The 24193-nt window shown below is 42.8% G+C and overlaps 2 protein-coding genes across 2 annotated transcripts; one reads left to right on the top strand and one right to left on the bottom strand.

Moving 5' to 3' along the window:
- The first annotated feature begins 5737 nt into the window (after positions 1–5737).
- On the top strand, positions 5738–9305 carry DUSP28 (dual specificity phosphatase 28). Its single transcript, XM_084292116.1, has 2 exons — positions 5738–6219; positions 7134–9305. Exons 1-2 carry the CDS (start codon positions 5872–5874, stop codon positions 7260–7262), a joined length of 477 nt encoding a protein of 158 aa, XP_084148242.1. The 5' UTR covers positions 5738–5871; the 3' UTR covers positions 7263–9305.
- Position 9306: 1 nt separating this feature from the next.
- LOC311212619 (claudin-15-like) lies at positions 9307–22730 on the bottom strand (the record flags this gene model as incomplete). Its single annotated transcript, XM_084292115.1, has 5 exons — positions 9307–9416; positions 10784–10894; positions 15151–15232; positions 15384–15548; positions 22514–22730. 5 exons carry the CDS (start codon positions 22728–22730, stop codon positions 9317–9319), a joined length of 675 nt encoding a protein of 224 aa, XP_084148241.1. The 3' UTR covers positions 9307–9316.
- Positions 22731–24193: the final 1463 nt, after the last annotated feature.

Raw genomic sequence — 24193 nt, 5'->3', positions numbered from 1 at the left:
ACTTAAATCTGTATTTACAGGGCAGTTTCATTTCTTCTCTGAGTTTGGAGTTTTCTTTATTTTTCCCCTTTAAGGTATGGATAAACTCCAGTTCAGTAGTCCTGAGGAATGAAACCTTGCTTTGAGACACAACGTTCACCATGGGCTGAAGCAAATATGAGGAATGTTGGTTTGCCCTACAAGCAATCTTACATAATCTGGCAAAAACAAGTGCTCAGGTTTTATGGCTGCAAGGGATGTGAAAACAAGATGAAGGTAACTTGAGGTCATCAAAGCAAGTATTCCAAACATCCTCTTTCTCATGCAAAGGCAGAGAAAGTCATGGCATAATGGAATAAGAAATGCCCTTGGTATTTGTTACTGCACAGCGTTGTGCTACGTATGATGGCCTTGTGCTAGTGCAGCTGTTGGTTAACAAGTTAAGAGTTAACAAGTGAAGCAGAACATGGGCTGTGACACGGATATTTCATCGTCAGCGAGTGCCGGAGCCTGAAATGATGAGCAGAAAGGTTTGTATTTTATCTGCACCTTCTACTTCCAGAAGCTGATGAATGTAGGGGTCAAGGCAATATGTCAAAAGCAGCTAATGACATGTCAGAGTGAAACTTGCTAACTGGAAACTACTAAAAGTATATCTGCCTGGAAGCAAATATCACTTAAATTTAATAAATTGTGCGATACCCCTGACTGAGTAGGTATTCCCTTAGCTTACCGTCCTGCTGTTACAGCTATTTAGGTGCCATATGCTCAAATTTTATAAATACAAGCAAGCGTAGAAATATCACAAGTTGTTTGCAGAGCAGTCACTGCCTTTGCCTCCTCTGTGCCTAATTATGACCTTAAATAACAGTGACTTCCAGTCTGTGTGGATGAAAACTGTTTTGAAAACCTCTCTGTTGGTTTGTAAATATGCCGAATAACACATTTGCAAACTAACTGCTAAGAAATTACAAAAGAGGTAGTGCACGATGCAAGCTCCTCCTCTTCCCTGCAGTCACACAGAGAAGGGGAGGCCTCAGTGACCCCAATACCAACCACTTACCTGAGAGGACGTCACCAAGAAGACGGGTCCAGGCTCAACACAGATTATGGCAAGAGGATGAAAGACAGCAAGCACAGCAGGGGCTGTTTGCACCATGCCCCAACCACAGCCACACCAACACCAGAAGCCCCCCAGCAGCCCACAGCAGGAGCTGGGCTGAGGCATCAGGCCTCCAGCAGCTCCTTGGGGTTGCAATTCAAGCAGGGTGTTGGGAAGGATAACTTTTCTGGTGTGACAGACCTACACCAGGTCAGCTGCCAGCAGGTACCTGTTGGACATCTGGCAAACATGCACAGCCTCATGCTGAGGCATCACAGCTATCAGAAGCAGAGATAACTGACGCTGATGGAACAGACCAGTACTGCTGAAGGGTGGGGAACTGGTAAACCAGTCCCACCACAGGCACACCGTGCACACCAGGCAAACCCCAGAGCAATCGGCTGGGCTGCTGCTGCCCTTCAGCTCAGTGGAGAGTTCACACCCCACAAATAAAGACCACAGTTTGGGTAACAAGAGCGGCCGTGATGAGAAAAGAAACCTCAGCAGTAACAAAGCCCATGCCCACAGCCCCACACACCAGTAGGCTGTGCCAAATAGGTCGCTGCTTAGTAGCTCAGCCCTACATTTGAGATTAAGAAGAGCAAAAGCTGGAAAACACCACTATTTTGTCTGTTTTTTACCATAAAGCAGGAGCAGTTTAGCTGTACAAACCAAGGCAATCACAGCTTTCACTTACAGGTGAGCTTTCCGAGTGATTGCCAGGTACCACAATGAAGTCTCCTGTCACCAAAGCCTGGTGGCAGGCAGAAAGGCTGCAAAGGGAGCTGCTGCCAGCTGCGTGCTCCCAGGGCACAGAGGTGAGAGGGGCACAGAGGTGAGAGGGGCACGGTGCCTCCCCGCACCAATGGGGACTGGGCCCTGCCAAGGCAACAAGAGGCCCCTGTTGCATCACAACAGGAGCAGGTGGGGGTGGCGGGGTGCTGCCCCCTCCCCGAGGTCCCCCGGGGCCTGGCTGCCCTCTCCGTGGGAAGCGCCTCGCCAGCGGGATGCGGCCCAGGATGGACTTCTGGGACACCAGCCGGGAGGGCCCCATGGTGCCGCCGTTCACTGCTGTGGGTAAGGGCAGACACAGCCCCTGCAGCAGCAAGGCCAGCACCCACCCTGAGCGCATCACCCCTGTCAGGGTGAGCCGAAGGGCTGGGAGCTGGCAGAGGGTGACATGGCCTTCGCTTGCTTCCCAGTGAGAGCCGCCGTCTGGGACACCGTGGCTGGCTACGTCCACCAGCAGCTCCTGCTGTGCAAGGTGGGCTCACCCCCTTCTCCCTTTCTGCCTGGGGGCTCCAAGGGCCTGATGCTTCCCTGGCCAGGAACTGCCATTAATCTGCCCCTCCCCAGAAGACAGGGACCTCCCCTTAGGAGACCTGGCCAAGGGAGAAATACGGCTTGTACAAAACTGCTGCTGGACACCCCTTGAAAGCCACAGGCCTGAGGATGCTGCTGGCTCCAGCACGGCTTTCACGGAGACCAAGCAGAGTTGGCAGCTTGTGTCCAGCACTCCAGCAGGGCAGCCTGTTTTCCCTCCTGCTCTCCTCACCCTCCTGCCTTGCTGGGTCCGTCTGCTGCTTGCAGGGTGTCCGCATCCCCACCCTTGGGTCCTTCGACACCATCCCTGAACGACTCCGGGTTCGGGCCAGGGACCTGACGGTGCAGCGCCCTGTTTTCCGCCTGGCCAGGAACCTCGCTGATGCTCACCAGCTGACGGACGACAAGGCCTATCTGCCAGGTGAGCTGTCTGCCTACAGCCCTGGCAGCTCAGGGAGGTGCACATTCCCCCACCGCATGGCCAAGGTGACCAAATGGCTCCCATCCCTCTCCCAGGTCGGAGAGTTGCTGATGCCCCTCAAACACAAACTGCTTGCTGTGGAGCCGCTCTCACAACAGGCTCCTTGTGTGCCACAGCTGCAAGAGCCAGCAGCCCTGAAAAAACTGCCTGGAGGGAAGCAGGCCCCTGGAACCTGCTCCGCTGCTGGCTCCAGACACAGTTCGGCACCGTGTCCTCTGCTGCAAGGCATCCCCGAGAGCCTGGGGACTGCTGGGGTGCAGGTGTAGCCTGTGTTACTGCCCCATCCCCAACCCTCCTGTGTGGTTTTCCAGGTGACAAACTTCTGGAACCCCTGCAGTACGCTCAGATAGCTGCGGCCACCTTTGTGTCTGCAAAACGAGTGGTGGGGTGCATCCAGGCCACCATGTCCCTCTTCTCCCGCTGCATCAGGAAGGGAAGGAACGTCGCGCTTATCCTGAAGGACATCGGCATGCTCCTCATTGAGGGCACACGAGTGCAAATGAAATACTACCGTGACTTTCTGGAAATGATGACGGGGAAGGACACGCTGAAAGAAGCTCTGTTGAGGGTAAGCATTTCTGTTCTCCACTGCTGCAGTGCACCCTTTGCAATCCTGCTGCCACACGCCTGTTAGTGCTGCTCACTCCTGGACTGCCGTGGCCTGGGGAGCCCCCTGAGAACCTGGGCCTTCGTCTCAGCAAGGACTGGTCCCTGCAGCAGCATCCCAGCTGCTGCGCTCACAAAAAGTTTATGATGCAGCATCAAGGCTGCCTGCTCAGTAGGAGAACAGGCTATTGGGGATGAGCTGTGGGTGTTTCAGAGAGGCAATGTGGTCGTGTAGCAGTGGGAAGCCAGCTGCCCCAGTCATCTCCCCAGCATCGCATCTCCTCAGCTCTGCACTCCTCTGTTGCAGGTCCCAGGGATGCTGGACTTGGTGATCCCTCGCACAGCAACCGCGGCGTCCCTGACCTGCTCTGGGCGCGTCATCATCTTCCCAGAGTGAGTGCGTGTGCCCGAAGCCCTGTGCTGGTTCTGCCGGGTGGGCACTCAGGGAAAAGCCTTGTACGAAGATGCTCTCCCCACAACTGCCCTGGCTGCTTTTGCTTCTCACCCCTACATGTGGCTTCACGCAGGGCCCACAGGAGAGGGGCTGTTGCATGGCACAGCCATTGCCACCGGGCAGAGCTCAGAGGATGTACAGAGGAGCTGAGGAAACACTCCTAACTCAGGGCCTGCACTGCTCTGCTGGGGCTGTGCTGTGCTCTGCTGTGGGAAAGGCTGGCCAAAAGGGCTCTGATGAGAGCTGCCAAGGAGCTGTGGTGCCTTGAGTCACACCAGTGTCTTCTCCTCACATCCAGGTTTGAACTGGAGACCGCCCATGGCACACCGCTCAGGGACTACCACAACAAGCTCCTCAATGAATGCAGGCAAAAGAAAGCTGTGCTTTTGCGACCTCCCAGGCAGGACAAGAAGGGTAACGTAGCAGCTAGTGTCTTGCTATAGCGTGGGAAACCATTTGTTCCCATCTAATGAAGCAAACCCCGGTGCTGGTTGCAGAAAGGCTCCTAACTGGTGCCGACACGTGCCCTGGGTACACCAGGGAGCAGAGCCTGGAGCCTGGCTCCCTCAGTGGGAAACAACCTCCACCAGAAGAGACTCTGACAGGCCACCAGCACCCAGCCGGGAGCACAGCCCTGGGTAACAGCTCCAGGAGAAAGGTGGGTGGCGCTGGTGAGGCCCCAGGGCTCCCAGAGCTCATGACTGCACATCAAGCAGAACAGCCCTCCCTCCCGTCCCCAGGGCAGGCAGTGGCATGGCCACATGCTCCTGACAAGTTTTCTGCTCTCCAACACCAGGGACCCAGCCTGAAACGCACCTCCTTGGCCATGAGGGCCTTCCTCCAGTCAGGAGAAAGATGATGGGAGTGATGGGGCAGAGCTGCGTGCCTCTGGGCAGGTGAGGCTTGTGCCAAAAGGCAGGTGGGACACCAGGGCTTGTGCCTGCGTGAGAGCCGTTTCCCTCAGTGCTGGAGCTGGCTTCCCTCTGGCACGCCACTGTTGCGATGTGTGCAGGCAATTGTGTGCAGGCCAGCTTCGTGGATCTCCACTGTGAAATAAAAATGCATCTTCATCCCACATGGCTGACTTCTTGCTGACTTTGCTTTTCATGCTAGTCCAACTCGTCCATGTCCTTCCACTTTGATAGCCCACGGGCATCTTTGTGTCATCAGCAAGTGCCGGTCAGGGACTCCTGCTGCCTCACGGCCAGGCAGGGAAGTGTTGAAGGAGGTGAGGGGCAGGCATGACCTGCAGGGATGCCTGCTGGTGCCTGCACCCAGCCCTGCGGCACTCTCTGGCACCAGCCCATGTGGCAGCCCCATCCCCAGTTCCCTGGCCTTGTCCTCCCTCTCTTGCCCCTTACAGCTTGAGCACTTGCCTGCACCCTCCCCAGAAGATAATCACTTCCAGGGCACCACGCCTGCAGCGTTACTGACAGCCAGCAAGAGTACAGCTGCTATATCTAGCTCTCTGCTGGAATATTTTCTGGGTAGGAGAAGCCACTTTTGCTACAACAAAAGCAAAGGGCAGGGTAAGCTGGCTCTCAGATCAATGTTGCATTGTTGCTGCTTGGCTTCCTGTTAGGGAGGCTTCTGTCTTTTAGTAAGAAACAGCTACAGGAACAGGGGCTGCACAAATCTGATCGTTTTACAGTCGGATCCGGGGGCTCTGAGGTTGTTTTCAGCTTTTTAAACAGCGCTCTCACAAGCTAGCAGGCGCTAGGACCTGCCTGAATCCTTTACTGCCAAGCCTGCAGGGAGGGAATAAATATAGCCCAGGCAGCTGGATGAAGGACAGCGAGGCTGGCGCAGGTTACTGCTGGAGGCAAACTGCCCCCCGATACCCCAGGCAAGGGCTGCTCGGCGGCAGCAGCCGGGGAGCTGTGCAGAGGGGTGCTGGTGCTGGTGGCACCGTGCCCTCGGCTTCCAATGCTCCAGCCAGGCAAGGTGACCGCCTCGCTGCTCATCAGCAACGCCAGGACAGCCTGCGATGAGGACCTGCTCGCGCGAGAGGGGGTCACCTTCTGCGTCAATGTCACCAGGCAGCAGCCATTCCCCGGCCTCCAGCAGGTCCGAGGCATCCGCGTCCCTGTTTTTGATGATCCGGCAGAAGACCTGTACAGGTATTTCGAGCAGTGCAGCGATGCTATAGAAGAAGCTGTCCGGGGCGGTGGGAAGTGCCTAGTTTACTGTAAGAACGGCCGCAGCAGATCAGCTGCTATTTGCACTGCTTACCTGATGAGACACCGAAAACTCCCACTCAAGGATGCCTTTGAGGTATTGTACTTACACCCACAGTTCTGTTTAGACATCTTTTGGGCTCTAAATGCAACGCTTGTTATGAATAATGATGATTTCTTATGGAAAGACTTCTCCCAGCTGTTCTGGTGCTCTCACCTATTTAAGAACTGTTATTTGGGTATGCAACATTTGGATATAATTCCACTGTAATTTTTTTCACACACCTACTCCCCACACACACTTGGACAAATAAGCCTTCAACGTAAGGTTTCTGGGACAAACATAATTACAAATGCAGATATGCTTTAACACTGGTAGCAAAGGACACATTCCAAGTTGGTTTGTTTGCTATCATTTCCCCTATCACTTCCTTATTTATGATAAGTGAACTTAAAGACAGAGACGTGAAGCAATTCAGTGAAAATAAAACGAGTATTTGCAAAAGTTGTTTTCCAGGATTTGCTCTTAAAGCTGTCACATACATATCATCTGTGTGACATCTCAATGTAGCAAAGAAACATCTCTTAGGCCTGCTAAACAGTGAGAGGCTAGCTACAAATAATAGCACCTACCTTTTATAAGGATTCTTGTATAATAAACAGGACTTGTGCTCTACAGTCTGTTAGTCTTCACCCATTTGGGTGAATATATATATATGTATAATTTAGGTGTCTAATTTAGATAACTGCTTTGCCTGTACTACACACAGGCTTTCAGGTACATGGCAGAGATTCACATTTCCAGCAAATTCAACAGCTCCTTTTCATGTCTTATCCATGCCGTGACCAGGAACTTGGTGGTTTTACCAAGCACAGATTGAGGACATCAAAAATATTGATTTATTATTCCATCGCAAAATCAAAGCCAAAGCAAATCTCAAAAGTCTCAGAGGAAGAATCAGTTTGAATTATAACCTCCATTGCTTCTACAACATCTCTCCTTTTTTCTAGACGGTGAAGGCTGCCAGGCCAGTAGCAGAACCCAATGCAGGATTTTGGTCTCAGCTACAGAGATATGAAGAAGATTTGAAAATATCAAAGCAGTCTGATCTGCTGAACAAAGGACTTAACTCGTTTTAAAACATCTTCACAGATTGCTATTTTCAAGTGGCTTGCTACAGCTAAATTAGAAAAAAAAAAAAAAAAAACACTAACACTTCCCTTATCACCAAAACATAAAATGTCTTACTCCCCAGACTGAGTGGATGGTCCACTAAATTCATTCAGAGCATTGCTGTTGAAGAAAAAGGGGCAGATAAACAGGGGAAAACAGCAAAAACACAAAATTGTTGGAAGGGCTGTAAACAGATGAAAGACATGGTATCTGCAACGTTTACTTTCCCCAGAGTAACACTGAATATGAAGATCATGTATTGAATGAACGAATGAGTTACTACATGGGGATTTTTACTCATCTTCTGGTGTTCATTAAACTTCCCAGTGATGTCACTAGAAGATCCAATGCAAGACCAAGGAAGTTCTGAATTGCTCTCTCACCTACAGGATCATAATTCATCTTCATGAGCTGAAGTCTCCAGTGGGAAGCTGACAAAGGAACTGCTCCGCTTGAGACCTAAATTTTCCTTACTTCCAACTAGACTAAAGTACCATCACAAAATTACATAAAGGTCCAGAGGACAGAATATTCAGGTGATGGTAAGGTGTTCAGCTCCTGCCTTGCAAGTTAAGTGGCTTTTCTGCTTTTGAAATTATTTGCCAATATACCAAAGGGATGATTTTAAGAAGAATAGTTCATAGTGGAGGAAAGAAGATGACACTGGCAACACGATAGTAATTATGACTCCTTTTAGCTTTATTTACTAAGTTTTAAAAGATCTACAAGTGCCCAAATTCATGCTTTAATAGGTCAGTTTATAAGTCAGCTGTTCAGCTGTACTTGTATGCAAGCAACGTGGCTAAACTATTTTTTCTAAGAGTACTTGCAGATTGCACTGTGAAATTATCTATTTGGATAGACAAAGAAGGAAGGCTCAGGAGGATGGCGTGAAGCTTCTAAAGAAGAGTACTGCTATGTTTTGCCAAAAGTTGTTCAAAGCAGAAAGAAATACCCAAGTATTTTGTTGAACTGTATTAAAACATTTATAATTTAAGAGGGAAGTTACGAACACCAAGAACCTACAGAGTGAAATTCCATTCCACGTTGCTCAAAACATCAGTAGGAAGGAAAGTTAATTCATCTTCAGCGTCGTAAGTGCTTACATAAGCCAAACATATGCTCCCAATATTGGGGTAGTTTAAGGCAGAAATTCTAAAGCTGGAATCACGACAGAGAATAAAGCAACTGATGAATGAGGCAATTCAGATGCAAGAGAAGTTCCCAAAGTAAGAGATTGCTGGAAGTTAAAATAGAATTATTTTAAAACCTGAAAACATAGAAATAAAAATAAAAAATCAGGGCTGTCTTCTAGTTACAACAAGGCATATTCTGACCAAATGCTTTCTCCACTCCCAGCTGTGTTTGGTTCATTCTTGTGTCATTTATCTTTCCTAGCTGCATTCCAACCAACAAGGCATTAGTTGTACATCTGCAGATACGGAAGCGAATGGATGTTTCTAAAGGATTTTCGAAGGTTTCATAAATCTTGACTATATACATCATATGTATTTCAGTATACCATGAGACTTCAAGCCCTGGTACGCAGGCTGCATCTTCATTAATTGCCAGGATGCTTCTCATCGAAAAATCTGTTTCAGTCAGTCAGTGGAATAAAGCTTTACTGTCAAAAGCCAAAGCTGCTAAACATTAACGAAAATACAATACGTTTCTAACAGTGAGCTATATTAACCAGCAGGCAGCTACAGCATATAAGTTCCACATTTTTTAGTTTTCTGAAATAGCAAAAGTTGGTCTTGATTATCAGGATGTACCACACTCTGTGATTCAATTTGACCAGGCTTCTCAGCATACAGACAATCTTCATGCTGCAGGATTTCATTCTCTGCAGAAACCTATTTCCACTTTAAAACCATTTCCAGGAGGAGGTGCTCAGATGTAAATCATCTCCAAATTAAGATGAAAGATAGCAACTTGGAACTGAAACACCGGAAGTAGTTCACTTTGCTAATTTAAATTCATAACCTACTAACATTACAAGTGATGTAAAAATATCAGTTTAGACATACTCCTTGGCACTTGTGACTGTCTCAGAGTTTTTGGTGTAAATTTGCTGCTGAAGGGCTGGCTGGCCTGCTGAATATCTGTATTTGCTGGCACTGTAAATTAAGAAAAAAAGATAAAAAAGAATAGGCATTACACTCACAGCCACAGTTTCAGATAATTAGGAAGATACTCGTTACGGTCTGTATCCAATGCAGTGATAGCACACGCTTCCCAAAGGTGCAGAAGTTTAAAGCTTATTGTTCTCATCAGTCTTGTAGTTAAGGGGAAAGAGACAGGCTCTTCGGCTTGTGGCACAACTGTCTCTCTGGTAGCTAGAAACAAACTCTGCATTCCTAACTAACGTGTGCCTTTCCTTGATCATTTTAGTCAAGCACCTAAAGCTGAAAAGAATCTAGACTTCAATGCCGTTGTGCAAGCTGCAGTTCTTAATAAAGGAATTGAAATGATGAGAAAGGAAAACAGAACTATCTTCAGCCTAACCCCTTCATCTATCATTCATGTTGAACGTGTTTTGCCTTCCTTGGTTTTACCTGATTTTTCAAGATATTTCAGGGTATTTGGTACTTTGTATTAAAGCACAGTGAGTCAGATCTAAAGTACAACAGGGCTGATAAAATATTACCATAAAACTTCACTGGTTTCAGATTAGGCAACAGAGTATCAGAGGAACACTCTCACTTATTAGGTGTTTTGACATAACTTTCCTAAGATTAAATATAGTAGCAGTGATTGTGCTTCTTGCTTCCGTGTTATGATCCTCTCAGGCCTAGCCAGTACATCCTCCAAGCTATTTGAGTTCTGGGTTGACATGGACCTCTACTATTTCTGGCAATTTCATCCCTCTCTTTGAGTAAAGGACTTTCCGTATGTATGAATAATTAAAGATTGGAAAAAAAAATCCAGGCAAGGTTAAATATGTAGGCCAGAAATGTTGATTTCTCTGATTTGATGCACACTAAAACATTCCACAAGAAACAAGAAGATATCATACATTTCTAACAATCAATTGGATACAAGTTGGGAGGAAAATGCCATTACATTTTCTTAAAATTAAATGTTGTTTGACTATTTTAGTCATAGTGAGTATCACAGGAGAATTTAATTACAACACACTATATTCTTTGATATACTTTTCTTTGGGCAAAACATAGTTTGCTCTTTAACTGCATATTTTCATCACATAGATATTAGATGCATGATCAGAATTATCTAAGACTAGCTATAGGTGACTGCTGATTGCAGTCAATTATCAACAGGTAAAGCATTTGGGAGGTACAAGTATTCAGTACAGCATCACCCCCATCACAAGTCTGTGATATACCAGAGCACTGAATTAGTACGTAGAGTTTCCGGTTTATATGGGTGCAGATGTAAACCAGGGTGAAGGAGATAACAGTATGCAGACAGAAAATGGTACATAATCGACAGCTATTATTGTAACTGACAAATTCAAGATTACCTGTATTCCATTTTTTTCTTCCCTTTGCACGAGCAGGTTAGGAAGATACCACCAAGCATATAAAGAATAGATCCAGCCCAGCCTAAGTACAGAGCATCTCCTAGTTCATATCTGAAACATGAAAGATGTTATGGAAGCAGCATATAACAGGATCACAAAGCCATTACTTTACACTGAGCCATAAGCTACACAAAACATCCAAACAAACAAATTCCATGCTGGTAGAAGTCAGCTCACAAAAAGGTACTTCAGGAGATAACAGAGGAGAACAGACCTGGTTTTATGTCTGTTCAGTAAAACTCTTAGGTGTGTATTCAAGTGCTCTGCCAAACTGGTGACAGGACAGAAAGTACTGAGCAACATAAAGACAAGTAGCAATAAATAATTGCGTACATTCAATAAACTGTTGATAATAAAAGAGAGAAGTTGAATCTTAAAACAGAATCCATATAAAGCAATTGGCATGAGTACTTTGAAAGGAAAAGAGGAAAATAAAAGTTGTATGCATACTCCTTTACACATGCTGAATTCCATATCAGTGGTCTGATTGTTACTCATCAACTGCCTTTTCTCCATCAGAGACCTGCCTCTTCGGTCCCCAGCAGAACGAAGCTACTAAAAGTCAAACCAGCACAAGGCTGCCCAAAGACTGAAGAAGTTCAGGACTTCTTCAAGATAGCATTTGGGCAGGGAGCATGCTGAGCATAAATAGATGTGACAGAAGCAGCCAAGAAAGAAATTTTGCCATACTTTCTTAGACCACAGAGATATACCTGTGTTGCACATATAGTCTTTGTTCATATATAAAAATGTGTTTTCCTCTTTTTGTGAAGCTCCTGCCAGACTTTACCAGGTTCAGTCAGGTCTAATCTGTGAGTTAACTTCACTATCTGTGAAATTCCTGGACTGGGAAATTTTCTGGAGTGTCTAGCTCTGTACAGTAAAACTGGGAACTGTTCTTTCTCATTCTGGGATTGTTCATAAATGTATTTCAGCCACAGAACCACAGAGAATGTTGAATATTCATTAGGATATGTAATTTTGTTATGAAACTATATAATAAAGAATCAGCCTTTCCTGGTTTTCCTACTAGAAAGGAACAACTAGTTCTATAAAAACAGCTACTTACAGGTGATCCAGTATCACGTCCATATAAAAACAATTCCTGTGGTTAGCTATTCCTCATGAAACAGACAGCAAGTAAGTAAGTAATCTTCCAGTTTCACTTACATTGGCAAGGCCAATATAAGGACGAAATAAGTGTCATGGACTGTGCAGAACATATACTGAAATCAGATTGTTTATATTCTTTCTATTTGAAAATACAAAGTCACTATGTAACAGTGTCAATGCTTCTAACTCCAGAACTAGCTGGTATCAGGTAGGTTTCTAAGGCTTGCACACATTCACTGCTCTCTGTGTTCCCATCATACACTGGAGCCCCAAGTAGAGCTCATGTCCCTGCTGCTTTAGGCAATATGCAAACACAGAACAGAGAGAGAATCGTTACCTAAAAAAAAAAAAAAAAAAAAAAAAGGAAAAATTGCTGGAAGAATGTGGAGGAATACTAAGGAACAATCAGAGAGCACTGACTAGTGCATGCAATGGGCTCTGCTGACTAGTTGCCTGAAGACAGGAATGCTGTAGACATCATACCAAAGGGAAGTATAATAGGATGGATCCATGGAGGACTTAGGTTCCCTTCATAGTTGTATGAGAAATTCCTCTAAGAATTAATAGAGGTTAATATTACTAATTTGCTTCAGTCATAGAAAAACAAAACAAAACAAACAAACAAACAAAAAAGTAAACTGAAAAACAGATTTCCCAGTTTCTTAAGACTGAAGATCAATACTGCCCTGCAATTGAAATTAAACCCTTCTCACAGAGTCCAAGGAGGACAAACTTCCTTAAAAGAACAGAGCATGTCCAGCTTTACCAATGATCAAAGTTATTTCACCAAGAACTGCTTAGCAAACTGATAGTCTTAAGCATGAAGTTTAGATACAAAAAAAAAAAAAAAAAATCTCTAGCTACTGAATACAAACAATCTAGTAACTGATTAACACACACTGATGTTGGAGCCCAACAGCTATAAACAGCTATAAAACTCGCGAGCTATTCTACAAACTGCAATTCCTTATCATCAGTCGTTTCAATCCTCTAACGTATTTATTACTCTTCATATAATTCTCTCAAGGGGACATAAAACAAAAAAGTCTTAGAAGTGCAATTTCTTTCTCAGTGCTTGTTTGGATACGCAAGGAAAACTTACAAACATCCAAGCAATTGCGGAAAGTACTTTGATTCATAACAAAGCACTTCACTTCTGACTCCCCTGAACTGAGCCTCAAGGGGAAACCTGTAAAACACTTCAAATATAATCCTAGGAAATAAAGCTTTATAGTTTACTGAGCTAAAAACTATATACTTGGTAGAGGTGCTGGCAAATTATAAACCCTCCCTCTTCCTCAACCCACCTCTCTCATGTTCTGCAGACAATGTGTTACTTGTTTCACTCACCCTTCTTCCCTCTTTGAAGGAGACACCCTGTCACTTCCCTCTACCCTTGCTCTTCATTGATAAATCCGTTTGTCAAGATAAGCTATCCTAAACGGACGCTTAGTTTTGAAGATTGTTGCTTCTATATCAGATAAGAATAAGGGTTTTTATGCCTCAAAACTTGGCTGTGCGCAACTGTATGAGCTGATAGTCCCACAAACTTTGCGTCATTTTAATTCATAAGGCAATCCAACATTGAGCTGTTATCATATGGGGGGGATTGACTTCTTTAAGACAAGCAGGACACCTCAGTGGTATTCTTTATCTACCTGCAGGTCTCTAGCACTCAGTTCAGGCTGTTTTCTGTACTTTCGTTACATTTGCTTGTGGAGATTCAATTAAGTCTACATCTCAGTGCTAAGAAAAATAAAAGGTAGAAGTTTTAATTTTCTTTGTCATTTAGACAAAATATATCCATGGCTATTTGTATATCTGAGGCATCTGAACATCTTACTCTATTCCCAAAAGGGAGCAGCAGCACAGGTTAAAACATGAAAATACATGTTTGAAAAGTGAACAGACAGACAGTGAAGGCTGTTGGTACTGTGGCCTTCCCAGAAGCAGGCGTCAGCATTTGAACAAAGAGCAATGAATGATGGAGAAGGCAGACAGATCACGAAGGACATGAAAGGGAACAAATGCAGCACATATTTGATGCCAATGAAGGCATAGCCATGAAAAAACAAACATTTGAAGTGACAGCCAGGAACAACCCTGCTTCCAGCATTCATAACCAATAGTAGCACAGGAAACTATATTTGTCAAGGGTACATAATTAACAATTTCTGCAGTTACCATGCATGGTAAAGACTGGAATCAGATGAGAAATACATGAGCCTTAGCTTGTGATCGTCTAACCCTTATGTGGAAGTCTAGAGGGAAGATGCCTAACTTCTTAAGGCGGTTCACCAGGTCCCATCTGAAGCTGTAATAGACACAGTCAAGAAGTCTGTTGCTCTACTCACCACAGTTGGCATGTAGGTAAATAACTCAGATTGTTTGCCTAAACCTCAGATAGCTAAACTAAGGTGAAATGAATGCTTTCCTTAAAAACAACTGGGAGGTAAGGATCTAGCAGAAGTGCCACGAACATAATGCCCAAGATTATGAGCCAGTATGGCAGAAGAGTGATGCTGTACACAGAGAGGACAAAAGAGATGTATTTATTTATTTTTTGCACTGTACCTGAGGATTAAGAACAGTCTTTTTTCCACAAATGGAATTGCAGGGAAAAAAGCCATAAGGAAAGGAGATTTCATGTTAGCATAAGAAGGCTCTGAAAAAGGACAGTAGATCTACCATTGTTTACCAAATCTGTATTCCACTGTCCTCTGTAATATCAGAATACCTACAGAGGGCAAACAGATAATCAGGGGACAGAGAGAGGCTCAGACAAAGATACAAACAAGAAGAAAGGAATCACTTTGGCTCAAGCACAACAGCAGATCAAAAAAAAAAAAAAAAAAATCTTGCTGGGAACTTCAGCACTATTAAATTCAGTTCTGGGTCTCCTGGGAAACTGCAGGAGATCACGATTTTCCAGTACAAGGGAGCACTCTGTGCCAACAACCCGATACAAATTTGGGGTTGATACTCCCCACACATTCACTAAACCTTCCAGGGAGACCTCTCCTCCCTCCCCACCAACAGCAAACAGCTCTGAGGTGAAAAATTTTCCTGACAACAAATGTTTCCTTCTGCAGGGCTGCATATCAGGATCCAGGTTCTGAAACACTGGAGCAGCTGAGGTTAGTCCTGCTATTTAACACATGCCGAGGTTTGGTGTGACAGATCTATTAACTTACTTGGTTCCAGCGTACAGTGGGTCAAAAAACTGAGCAGTAATCATTGCAGCATACCAAGAAACAGCCACCATCGAAGAGAGACCTACCAGAAAAAGTTTTAAAAGCACATACTTGAGTGAGTCCTTTAACGTCTGTAACAGCTTTAAAACAAGAGTAAGTGTTCATTTCATTTAGTCTAGTTGTGACAGGAATGCAAAGTACTGATAGCATTCTCATTTCAGCTTTGGTATTACCTCCTAAAATAAAGAGAAATCCTCCCGTGACAGCAAACTTCCTTTTTCCATCTTCATCGCTTATCCCAATGTTTGTGCATTTTAAACCAAGAAGTGAGAGCACTGCAGCTATAAATCCCAAAAGTATGGAAGCAATAATCAAGGCACGGCATGCCTGAATGTGGACTGAGTGAGAGAGAAAAAGAGAAAACAAATAAGGATTTATACAGAAATTAAATTAAGCCTATACTGCCAAAGTATAAAAGATAGAAACAGTGACAAAATTACCAGAAGCAATGAATCTTGTCCAACCTTAACTGAGGATTTTACTTCACAATTTGAAAGCTCAACTTTCTGCTGTCTTTATCTTAAAAATGAGCTTAATGAACAAGATAAAGTAAGTTAACTTTATTTATCAATATTAATTTTAAGAAATTATCCTAAGCCCTGACACTGAAGGAAACACATATGACACCTTAAAAAGAACATATATATAAATATATATATATAAAGCATTTGGTAGCTGACTAATTGATTTATCAAATGTTTCATCTAGTTGTGACTAGATGTATAGTGCTAACTATACATAATTGTGGTGTTAATCGTCAGCAATACTGCTTTAAAAAAGGTCCCCAGTTCAAACATTTGTGACCTGGGCTAATGGTGTGCTGAATTCAAAAGCTTTAAATCTGTTTCAAAAAAAAATAAGTCCGATATTTGCCATACATAAAACACACAAACAGACGTGTACAACAGAGCTCAGCTGCCAATAAGGAAGCCTTTACAGTAAATCTTTATGGTCCTTCTATTGAGACATCACCCCATGAACAAAGACACCTTTTTTTTTTTTTTTTTTTTTTTTTTTTAATCTGGCATCTTCTGCTGTAATAATTTCAGATAAGTTTCTAAGCAGCAATTTGATACACACCTAAATTAACCATAATAACTTCACTCCACCTTGGCACGTATCTGTGAGTGCTACAGGCATTTCTTGGAGGTCCCACTATTTGCTTATCTCTCATTGATCCCAGTCCAACTCTCTTCCTCTTTCCTGGTTTGCCTAGCTGTCCCCTTGACTTTTCCCACAGTTCTGTGTTTTCTAACTTGTTTATTTTTCAGTTGTTCTTTTATAAAACTTTTTCTTCTCAATTCTTCTTCTCAATTCTGCAAGCTGCTTTTTCCCTTCCCCTTTCCTCTGCCTACACCCCGCAAGCACAGTGACATCTCCTTGACAGAGTGATCTCCTCTTCAGTGGATCACATCTTATCTCCACAAACTCACTTTCCAAGCCTGGCCTGTTAATTCACTTTCTGACTGCCCCCATTTTTCCTTCCTGCTAACTCCACGTTGTTATCAGCAGTTCTCCAGAAGCATTCCCACTGTCTGCCTTCATTTCTCTTTTGCTTTACCACCTCCACTCACGATGTTCTTTCCTGCCTCCCTCAGATGGCTTTGAAACCCATTTTTTCACCAGCAGCTCCTGACCTGATGTGGCCCTGCTGCCCCTACCTACACAGGAGCAGCAGCACGGCACTCTCAGGGAGCCAGCACCTGTGTAAATAGCTCAGTGGCAAGATGCTGTGCAGAGTCTTGGGCACTAAGTTAAGAATTGACCCATTAAGGGGGTTATAAACGAACCAAATGCATACTTGCATGAGCACCCTGCAGAGAAAAAAAAAAAAACTCATCCTGCTGGTGGCAATGCTTAGGAGTTTATGTAGGGTATCTGTTACGGTCCTATTAATACACACATGCATTTTAAAACCAGCTGTCGGGGAACAACTTGCTAGAAAGATTGTTAGGAAACTGTTAGAAGAAAGCAAAGAATAGATTATTCCCCCAGGATGGACACAGAGCTTCGCAGCATTGCCGGGCGAGTTCCAGAGCTGGTCAGTAACAGCAGGTTAGGTCAGACTGCGAAAGAGACTTCAGCCCCTCATGGCCACTAATGCTGTGGTAGCTATTCTTCAGATTAGGAAGATTTCTAAGGAGGTTAGCCAACTCCTGGTGTAGATCCAACTAATTAGGAAGACATGTTTTATCCGGGATAAGTCTGAAGTATTCAAGATTAATAAAAACTAGCTTTACTACCTATAAACATGCTTATTATCCGCAAACTACTGCCTTAATGAACATCTGAGCACACGCCACAATTCTGGTGAATTTCCCGATATTTAGAACCACATCCAACAGGACATTAGTTAGTAACTTCTGACGGGTACGTTAAAACATATACTCATATACTCACTGTATTTGTTCCATTGTATGCAATTTTCAGTCTCAACATGGAAAAAACACTACTCACTTCTTAGGTAAGAAATAGTATTTATAGCCCCTTTATGAAAAAACTCCAGATAACATTGGCTATCAACCACTGCAAACGAATGCCCAAACAATAATTCCATACAAATATGGAACTCCCACAAGATGTCTTAAAGATTACTTCTATTAATTCTTCCCATGCGATGCTAGAAAAGAGATTACACTATATTTAAAATGCCCACCAAATTAAATGCTCAATCAAGCAGCTTCATTTGCCTTATTCTAGAGCCCTTCCTAATGCGTTCCACACATTACATCATTTGAAGATTTTTATAACTTCAGTCTACAAAGTTTGTCTTGGCCAGAAAGCCAATGTTATTTTCCAGTACTATCAGATCACAAAATCAACAATCTTACTATTTTTTCCCCCAAAATTCTTAAGCAATATAAACAAGACTGCACAAAGTCACATACCAGGCAGAGCAAACATAGAGTCAAATACCCTGCAGTTGGATACTCCAGTGCTGTCTTCTGCACAGCTCTTCCAGAGGTTTTCGTACAACGTAGACGTTGTGATCACACTACCATATATGCTGGAGACTTTCCAATAATTATGCGGCAAAGTAGCTCCAATAATTGCCCATCCAACCAAACACAAAAGAAAACCAATAATTTCCAGTGCAGCAGACATGCTTGTGAATAGTAACAGTTAAGTATCCCTATAATTAGATTATCATCAAGTGAAGTATTTCAGAAGCCTCCTTGCTGCTTTACCTCTGGGTTTCACTCCAAAATGAGGCTACCTTTGCTCTTTGCTCAACCCCAGAGATAAGGCTTACAGTCTACGACAATAAGAAGTGGGAGTAGTTCATGATAAATATATTACTATTAAAAAAAATCTACCAACAATATTAATTACTTTTCTAGTGAGAAGTGTCAAATTGAGCCTAATCTTACCCTCAGCCTAGAAAGTCTAGCCAGTATTCCTAGAAAATATTTTGTAAAACTGATGATATTGGCAAATATTTTCTCTCTTTCCTTCTCTGCAATCAACTAAGGTGCACACATGACTAAACTTGCTTGTAATTTTGTTAATGATCTCAATTTTTTTTAAAACATCTTTTTTGTGTTATTTTCTTGGTGACAAAGAGCTTGAAAACGGGAATATTTTTTCTGTTGTTAGAAAATTTAGCACATTTTTGGAATTATGGTCATAAGTGATCCACAGCAACTGTACTGCCAGCTTCTTTCAGGAATGTTAAGTCTGTGGATGAATGGTTTTCATTAATATTTCACAGTCCATTGATCCATAGTTACACAGTGCTAAACAGTCCCACTGACACAGGAATACAACTGTGATAACATTCATGTGATATGCATTCCATAGAAATTAAATATAAGGGACAGAACGAACCATTGCGACAGAACTATCTCAAAAGGAGTACAATGATGAAGCAAAATAGCTGTATGAGAATAATACATACCAGTTGATTGTGTCTGTTTGTCAGATTACTATAGCATTAAAAAATCTATTCTAGACAAAGTAGAAGTACGTTAAACTTCGTTTACTTGCTTCTGTGATATTCACTAGACAAAATCATAAACTCAATTCACATCATCCACTAACGTTAATACCTTAAACGGCCTCTGTATCCAAGCAAGGTTAACCATCTCTCATAGTGATAACCTGCTCTTATCTCCAGGAAACGGAGTCACAGTTTCTTCATAAAATCACTCTGCTATGACACAGCATGGTAGCAAAGTCACGACGTTTACATAAATACTCCCAGAAGGATTAGTTGTTGTAAGAGCCACAACTAGCCCGACGCAGATATACCGTTTTTTCAAAATTCACTGGTCACTTTGAGCCAAAGCTCAATGGTTTTTCACAAAAGGTTACTACTACGCCACTGTGATGATTTTCCTCCCTTGGCAGCCAAGAGGTTCTTTGATTTAAGTAAGAACAGATTGGGCAGCGCAGCCAGAATGACCTTGAGCAGCACTGTACTTGCAGTCTTTCAAAGGAAATACACAGTGATGTGGTGAGAAGTGATCTTCTCATGTGGTTTTTCCTTTTGGTAAATCACTGCAATTTGAAAATGATGGCACAGTAAAATGAATACACTGTGGTGGTATATTGGAATATCTGCATCCCGTTAAAAACCCTTCAAAGAGTCTCAGATTCATTTATCCACACACAGATGTTACCCTGGCAACCTCAGTAATCACTTCTGGTTATATGACTTCCAAAGCTGAGTTGAGCTAGGAACTCGAATCAAGTTTCCCCAGATTTTACAATCCTGCCAAGGACTAAAAAATTATTTTAAAAAAGATCATTTAAGAAATTCTCTCTTCCTAAAGGCTATTAAGAAGGCTATTTCAACAGGCAATCATAAAGCACACGTATAAACAGAGCAGATTAAACTGTAGACCTGGAATGCACAAGTTTTTCTTACGTGTTACTAGGCAATTTAATCATTCCCTTAAGGAAGGCACTCTTCTTTAAAGGAAATAAAAATGCTGTAGAATATAGGATCGCTATTGCTTAAATTTCATGAACTATGGTTTGGTAAGCAAAGGGCTTGCCGGTGCCGCTGTGCAATAGCATCTGCATCATCAGAATAAAAAAGTTGGTGTTGATAGCTTCATGCCTACAACATCTACAACAGGAGCTTCATTTCAGCCTTGGTCCAGCTGGGTGGGTGAACTAAATGCCACCGGACGGCTGGCAGTCACGAGGTGCATTCCTTGAGACCTTTTCCCTACCTCATTTCAGCCAGGAGGGATCCAGTTCCTGCACTCCAAGGCCACTCCGCAATGCAAACAAATGCACTCTGTGTGCAACAGATGGGAACGATTGGAAAATGCTGCAAGTAAAATGCTAACGAAGACATACTGATATATAGGCAATATACAGCCAGAGACAAATTGCTACTCACCCCCTCTGATATTCTCAAAACAGGGCATATTATGGTTGCAGAGCATGCAATATGGCTGAGATAGGGCTTACAGGCAGAAATTGTACTCTTCTTTTTTTTTTTCTTTCTTTTTTTTTTTTTTTTTAATTAGATCAACCAATACAGGGAAGAAAGAAAAAATAAAAAATAAAAAATAAAAAAATAATAATAAAAAAAAAGGAATGAAAACATTAACAACTTAAATGTTTGGTCAACAGAAGCTTGTAACTTTTCAATCACTTCTGTGGATTTGCTTCAAGACCCAGGAATGCTGACTTAGCACTGTAAGAAGAGAAACTCCCTGCCAACAGACAGCGAGAACTCTCCAGACAGACACATGACATGTCTGTTGGTTGGCACGGGGAACCCCACGCTGTTTTTAGGTGACAAGCAGTTCTTTGGACAGCTAAAGTTGATCCACTGAGCCCTACCCACCAGGAGTCCTTGCCTATAGCTCTGTGAGGAAGAATGACAGAGGTGCCCTGGGGAAGGTGGCTGCTTTAGTGTACCAGGAACTCCTCTGTTCCTGTTAATTATTTTTTTTTCCTTGCTGGTTGCAATGAAACTGAATGAAAATAGAGGAGGCTGTGCCACATTGTCTCTGCTTGCCATTGTACGCATCCGTGCCAGCTTGCTGCTGCACATGAGAGCAGAAGGACTATTGGCCTCATCATTCTGCTTTCCAGAAATCAGATCAATGTTTCTAGATGAATTTTAGGCAACCTGTTATCTACATAAAGAAAGTCTTGGAGAGGAGCACTCTGACACTTGGAGAGGAGCACTCTTTCTGGGTACCAGAAAGGCAGGCAAAGCTGATTTGTCTCTGACTGAACGATCAGAGTTTTTAAAATCCTTGAAAGGATATGACTTGCTTTCTGAGGCTACAAATTCTGGCCTCATTACAGCATGCTGAATACTTAAGCTGGCACTGTCGTTAAGAATGCAAATGAGGTCACTGGACTTGGGGTCCTGAGGAAGACCCATGAATCTTGAGAGTTTTCAGGTGGTCCCATTTTAGAGATCTGTCTTACACAGTTAGGTGGTTCTGACTGCAGCAGAGTCCACGTCTTGTCAAGAAAACAACATTTTCAAAGTCTGTGAGATGTGGTATTTGTAAGACCTGCTTCCAGTCTTGAGCACTGTGTGTGAATAAATCAGCTGGAAAGAATCCAGAAAAACAGCAATGACAATAATCATGGATCCATAAAAAAGGGAACACCTGAAGAAATGATTCTGTAACATAACGCACAAAGTGGCTGCCCAATACTGAAAGCTGAAAACAAATACACGGGAAGCTCTGGAAGTTCTAAGACAAAATCTTCTGAGGAAAACTTAAATGTCAGTCCTTTCTGGTCCTTTTCTATATAAAAGGTGTTTACAGAAAAATATTTAAAAAAAAAAAAAAAAAAGAATACAAACAAATAATTTTCAGTTCTTAGAAAGACAATTTTTCTTTTTCTCTTCGCAGACAAACCACCACACTAGCACATTAATTCTACCTCAGAAAGCACAGAAGTACTACTAACACAAACACAGTTTATTTAAGCTAGCCACCTCTGAAAAATTCTAGAACAAATACACAGATTTATCACAAAGTCAAATGAGTTCTGGAATATCCAAGTCCTTTCCCAGACCAAAGCACAAACGCTGACACTTACTGACATACTGCCTGCTTGTAGTTAAGAATGAAACTGAGTAAAATAATACGATACAGCACCAAAGCTGTCGTACTTACTGACCTGGATTGTGCAGTAGAGCATATGGATTTCACTGGGGTCCTTTAACCTGCCTGCAAGTAATAAAGGACAAATCCTGTCCATACGAGAACCTCTGTGACAACTGCAGTACGTGCTGTCCAACTGCACTAAGATACTGTCCACGAAGAAGGAATAAAAGCATATCCCTGGATTTAATATGCATATATACACTTACTATCTGAACTCAACATGTAGAGAAACTTCTTGCACTGTGTTGATCCAAACTCAGTAACTGTGCATTCCATCCAAAGACCTTCAGAAATCCTTTCTGCAGGAACTAGCACTGCTGTAGTGTCAGAAATTTTCCATCTGTTGGACATGGTAGTGACAAGCAAAATGGTGAATCCTGTCAAAGCCAGCAGCAATGCACAAATTTGTAAAGATGATGCCATTCCTCTGACAGAAGTTGTTTTCAGGGTAGCCTCCCAAAATTCCTGATATTATAAACCTGTTGAAACAGTTCATACACATACAGTAGGTGGACTTATCTTTACACAAGTCACAAGTCCTTAGGAAAACATCAGAAAGGTGCCAACCTACAAACTAATTTACTACACCAGAAAGATGTGGAACTGGAGCCTAAATCTCATGAAATAATTGGAATACTCGGATATTCCATGACACTTTAGTATTTGTTTGGGACACTTATTATCGGAGATGTTTACCCCATGAAATATCAACAAAGCAAAACCAGAAGATCAAAATGAGGAATTCTCTATTTTGAAATTGCAACGTGTCACCAGTTCTTTATTTGTTTGCTAACTCAATCTTTTTCTTTTTTTTTTTTTTTAAATTAAAACTATCAAATGCTTTTATAAGTTATTCACTCCCTGATTACAATGCCTGTTGATACAAATTAAAAGCAAAATGCATGTGATACTCACGTTTATGATATGTTTCTAGCCTCTATCATTTCCTGCCAGACAGTAATGTCAGCACTTTGTGAGGATCAGTTTGATCAAACAGAAGGGTAAGGTTTGTACTCTTTAGGACCTTTCCCCCCATTCTAAAAATCAAGGACCCAGGGCTATAGCACTGCCCAACTGTTGCACAAAGGCTCAGACATGGCCTTTTGCGACAGCAAAGTCTCAGTGAAATGGATGATTCAACCAAGAAAATTACAACAAAATTGTGCAAGTTACTAGCAAAACACTGAGATTAACCTGGTAATCACTGGCATATAACTTGCTTTGTCAGTGCCGCTGAGCTGCCCACGCACCATCAGATTCCAAGGAAATGCAGAAAAATACTGTTACAATTTTCATAATGAGCGTTTTACGTGAAGCTTTTGCTGCACCTGTCACCAAGACGCTGCTTTCATGAAAACCTGCATTTATTGTAAGACAGGCAAACAACAGAAGATGGGATTTGTTTTAGGATGGAGCCCACACTGCAATGGAATATACAAGTTTTCTGCATTAAGAAGAAGAAAAAAAAAAAATTCAAGCCTCCTCCCATAATCGTTCATTTTAAATGACTACAACACAGCGGGAATTCATTCACACAGGGGAAGCAGGATCACTTTTATTCCACTCCTAAAAGCATGTATATTCCACTATGAAAGTTTAATCTCCTGTTGAGAAGGGAGCACTTTTCTCTCAAGTGGTTGTGTAACCTCTTCAAAGCACACACAACTGTCAACTGAAAATATTTGAAATAAATGATAAATTTAAATTAAGCAATAAATTTAAGCAGACTTTGTACCACATGGACAGACTGTTAATTCAAATGACTGTTTCTGTCTTACATTACGTTGGTATGACCCAGGCAATCACAATTCACTCCTAACAGTAAGGAAAATAAGGTAAAACTATAAGCCATCACTATGGGTAGGACATAGGTGTAAGCATAAACT

The sequence above is a fragment of the Netta rufina genome (genome assembly GCF_964035555.1).
Source record: "Netta rufina genome assembly, chromosome: 9".
NCBI lineage: Eukaryota > Metazoa > Chordata > Aves > Anseriformes > Anatidae > Netta > Netta rufina.
Note: the sequence above shows the minus strand (reverse complement) of the source record. Positions and strands in the feature narration are given on the sequence as shown.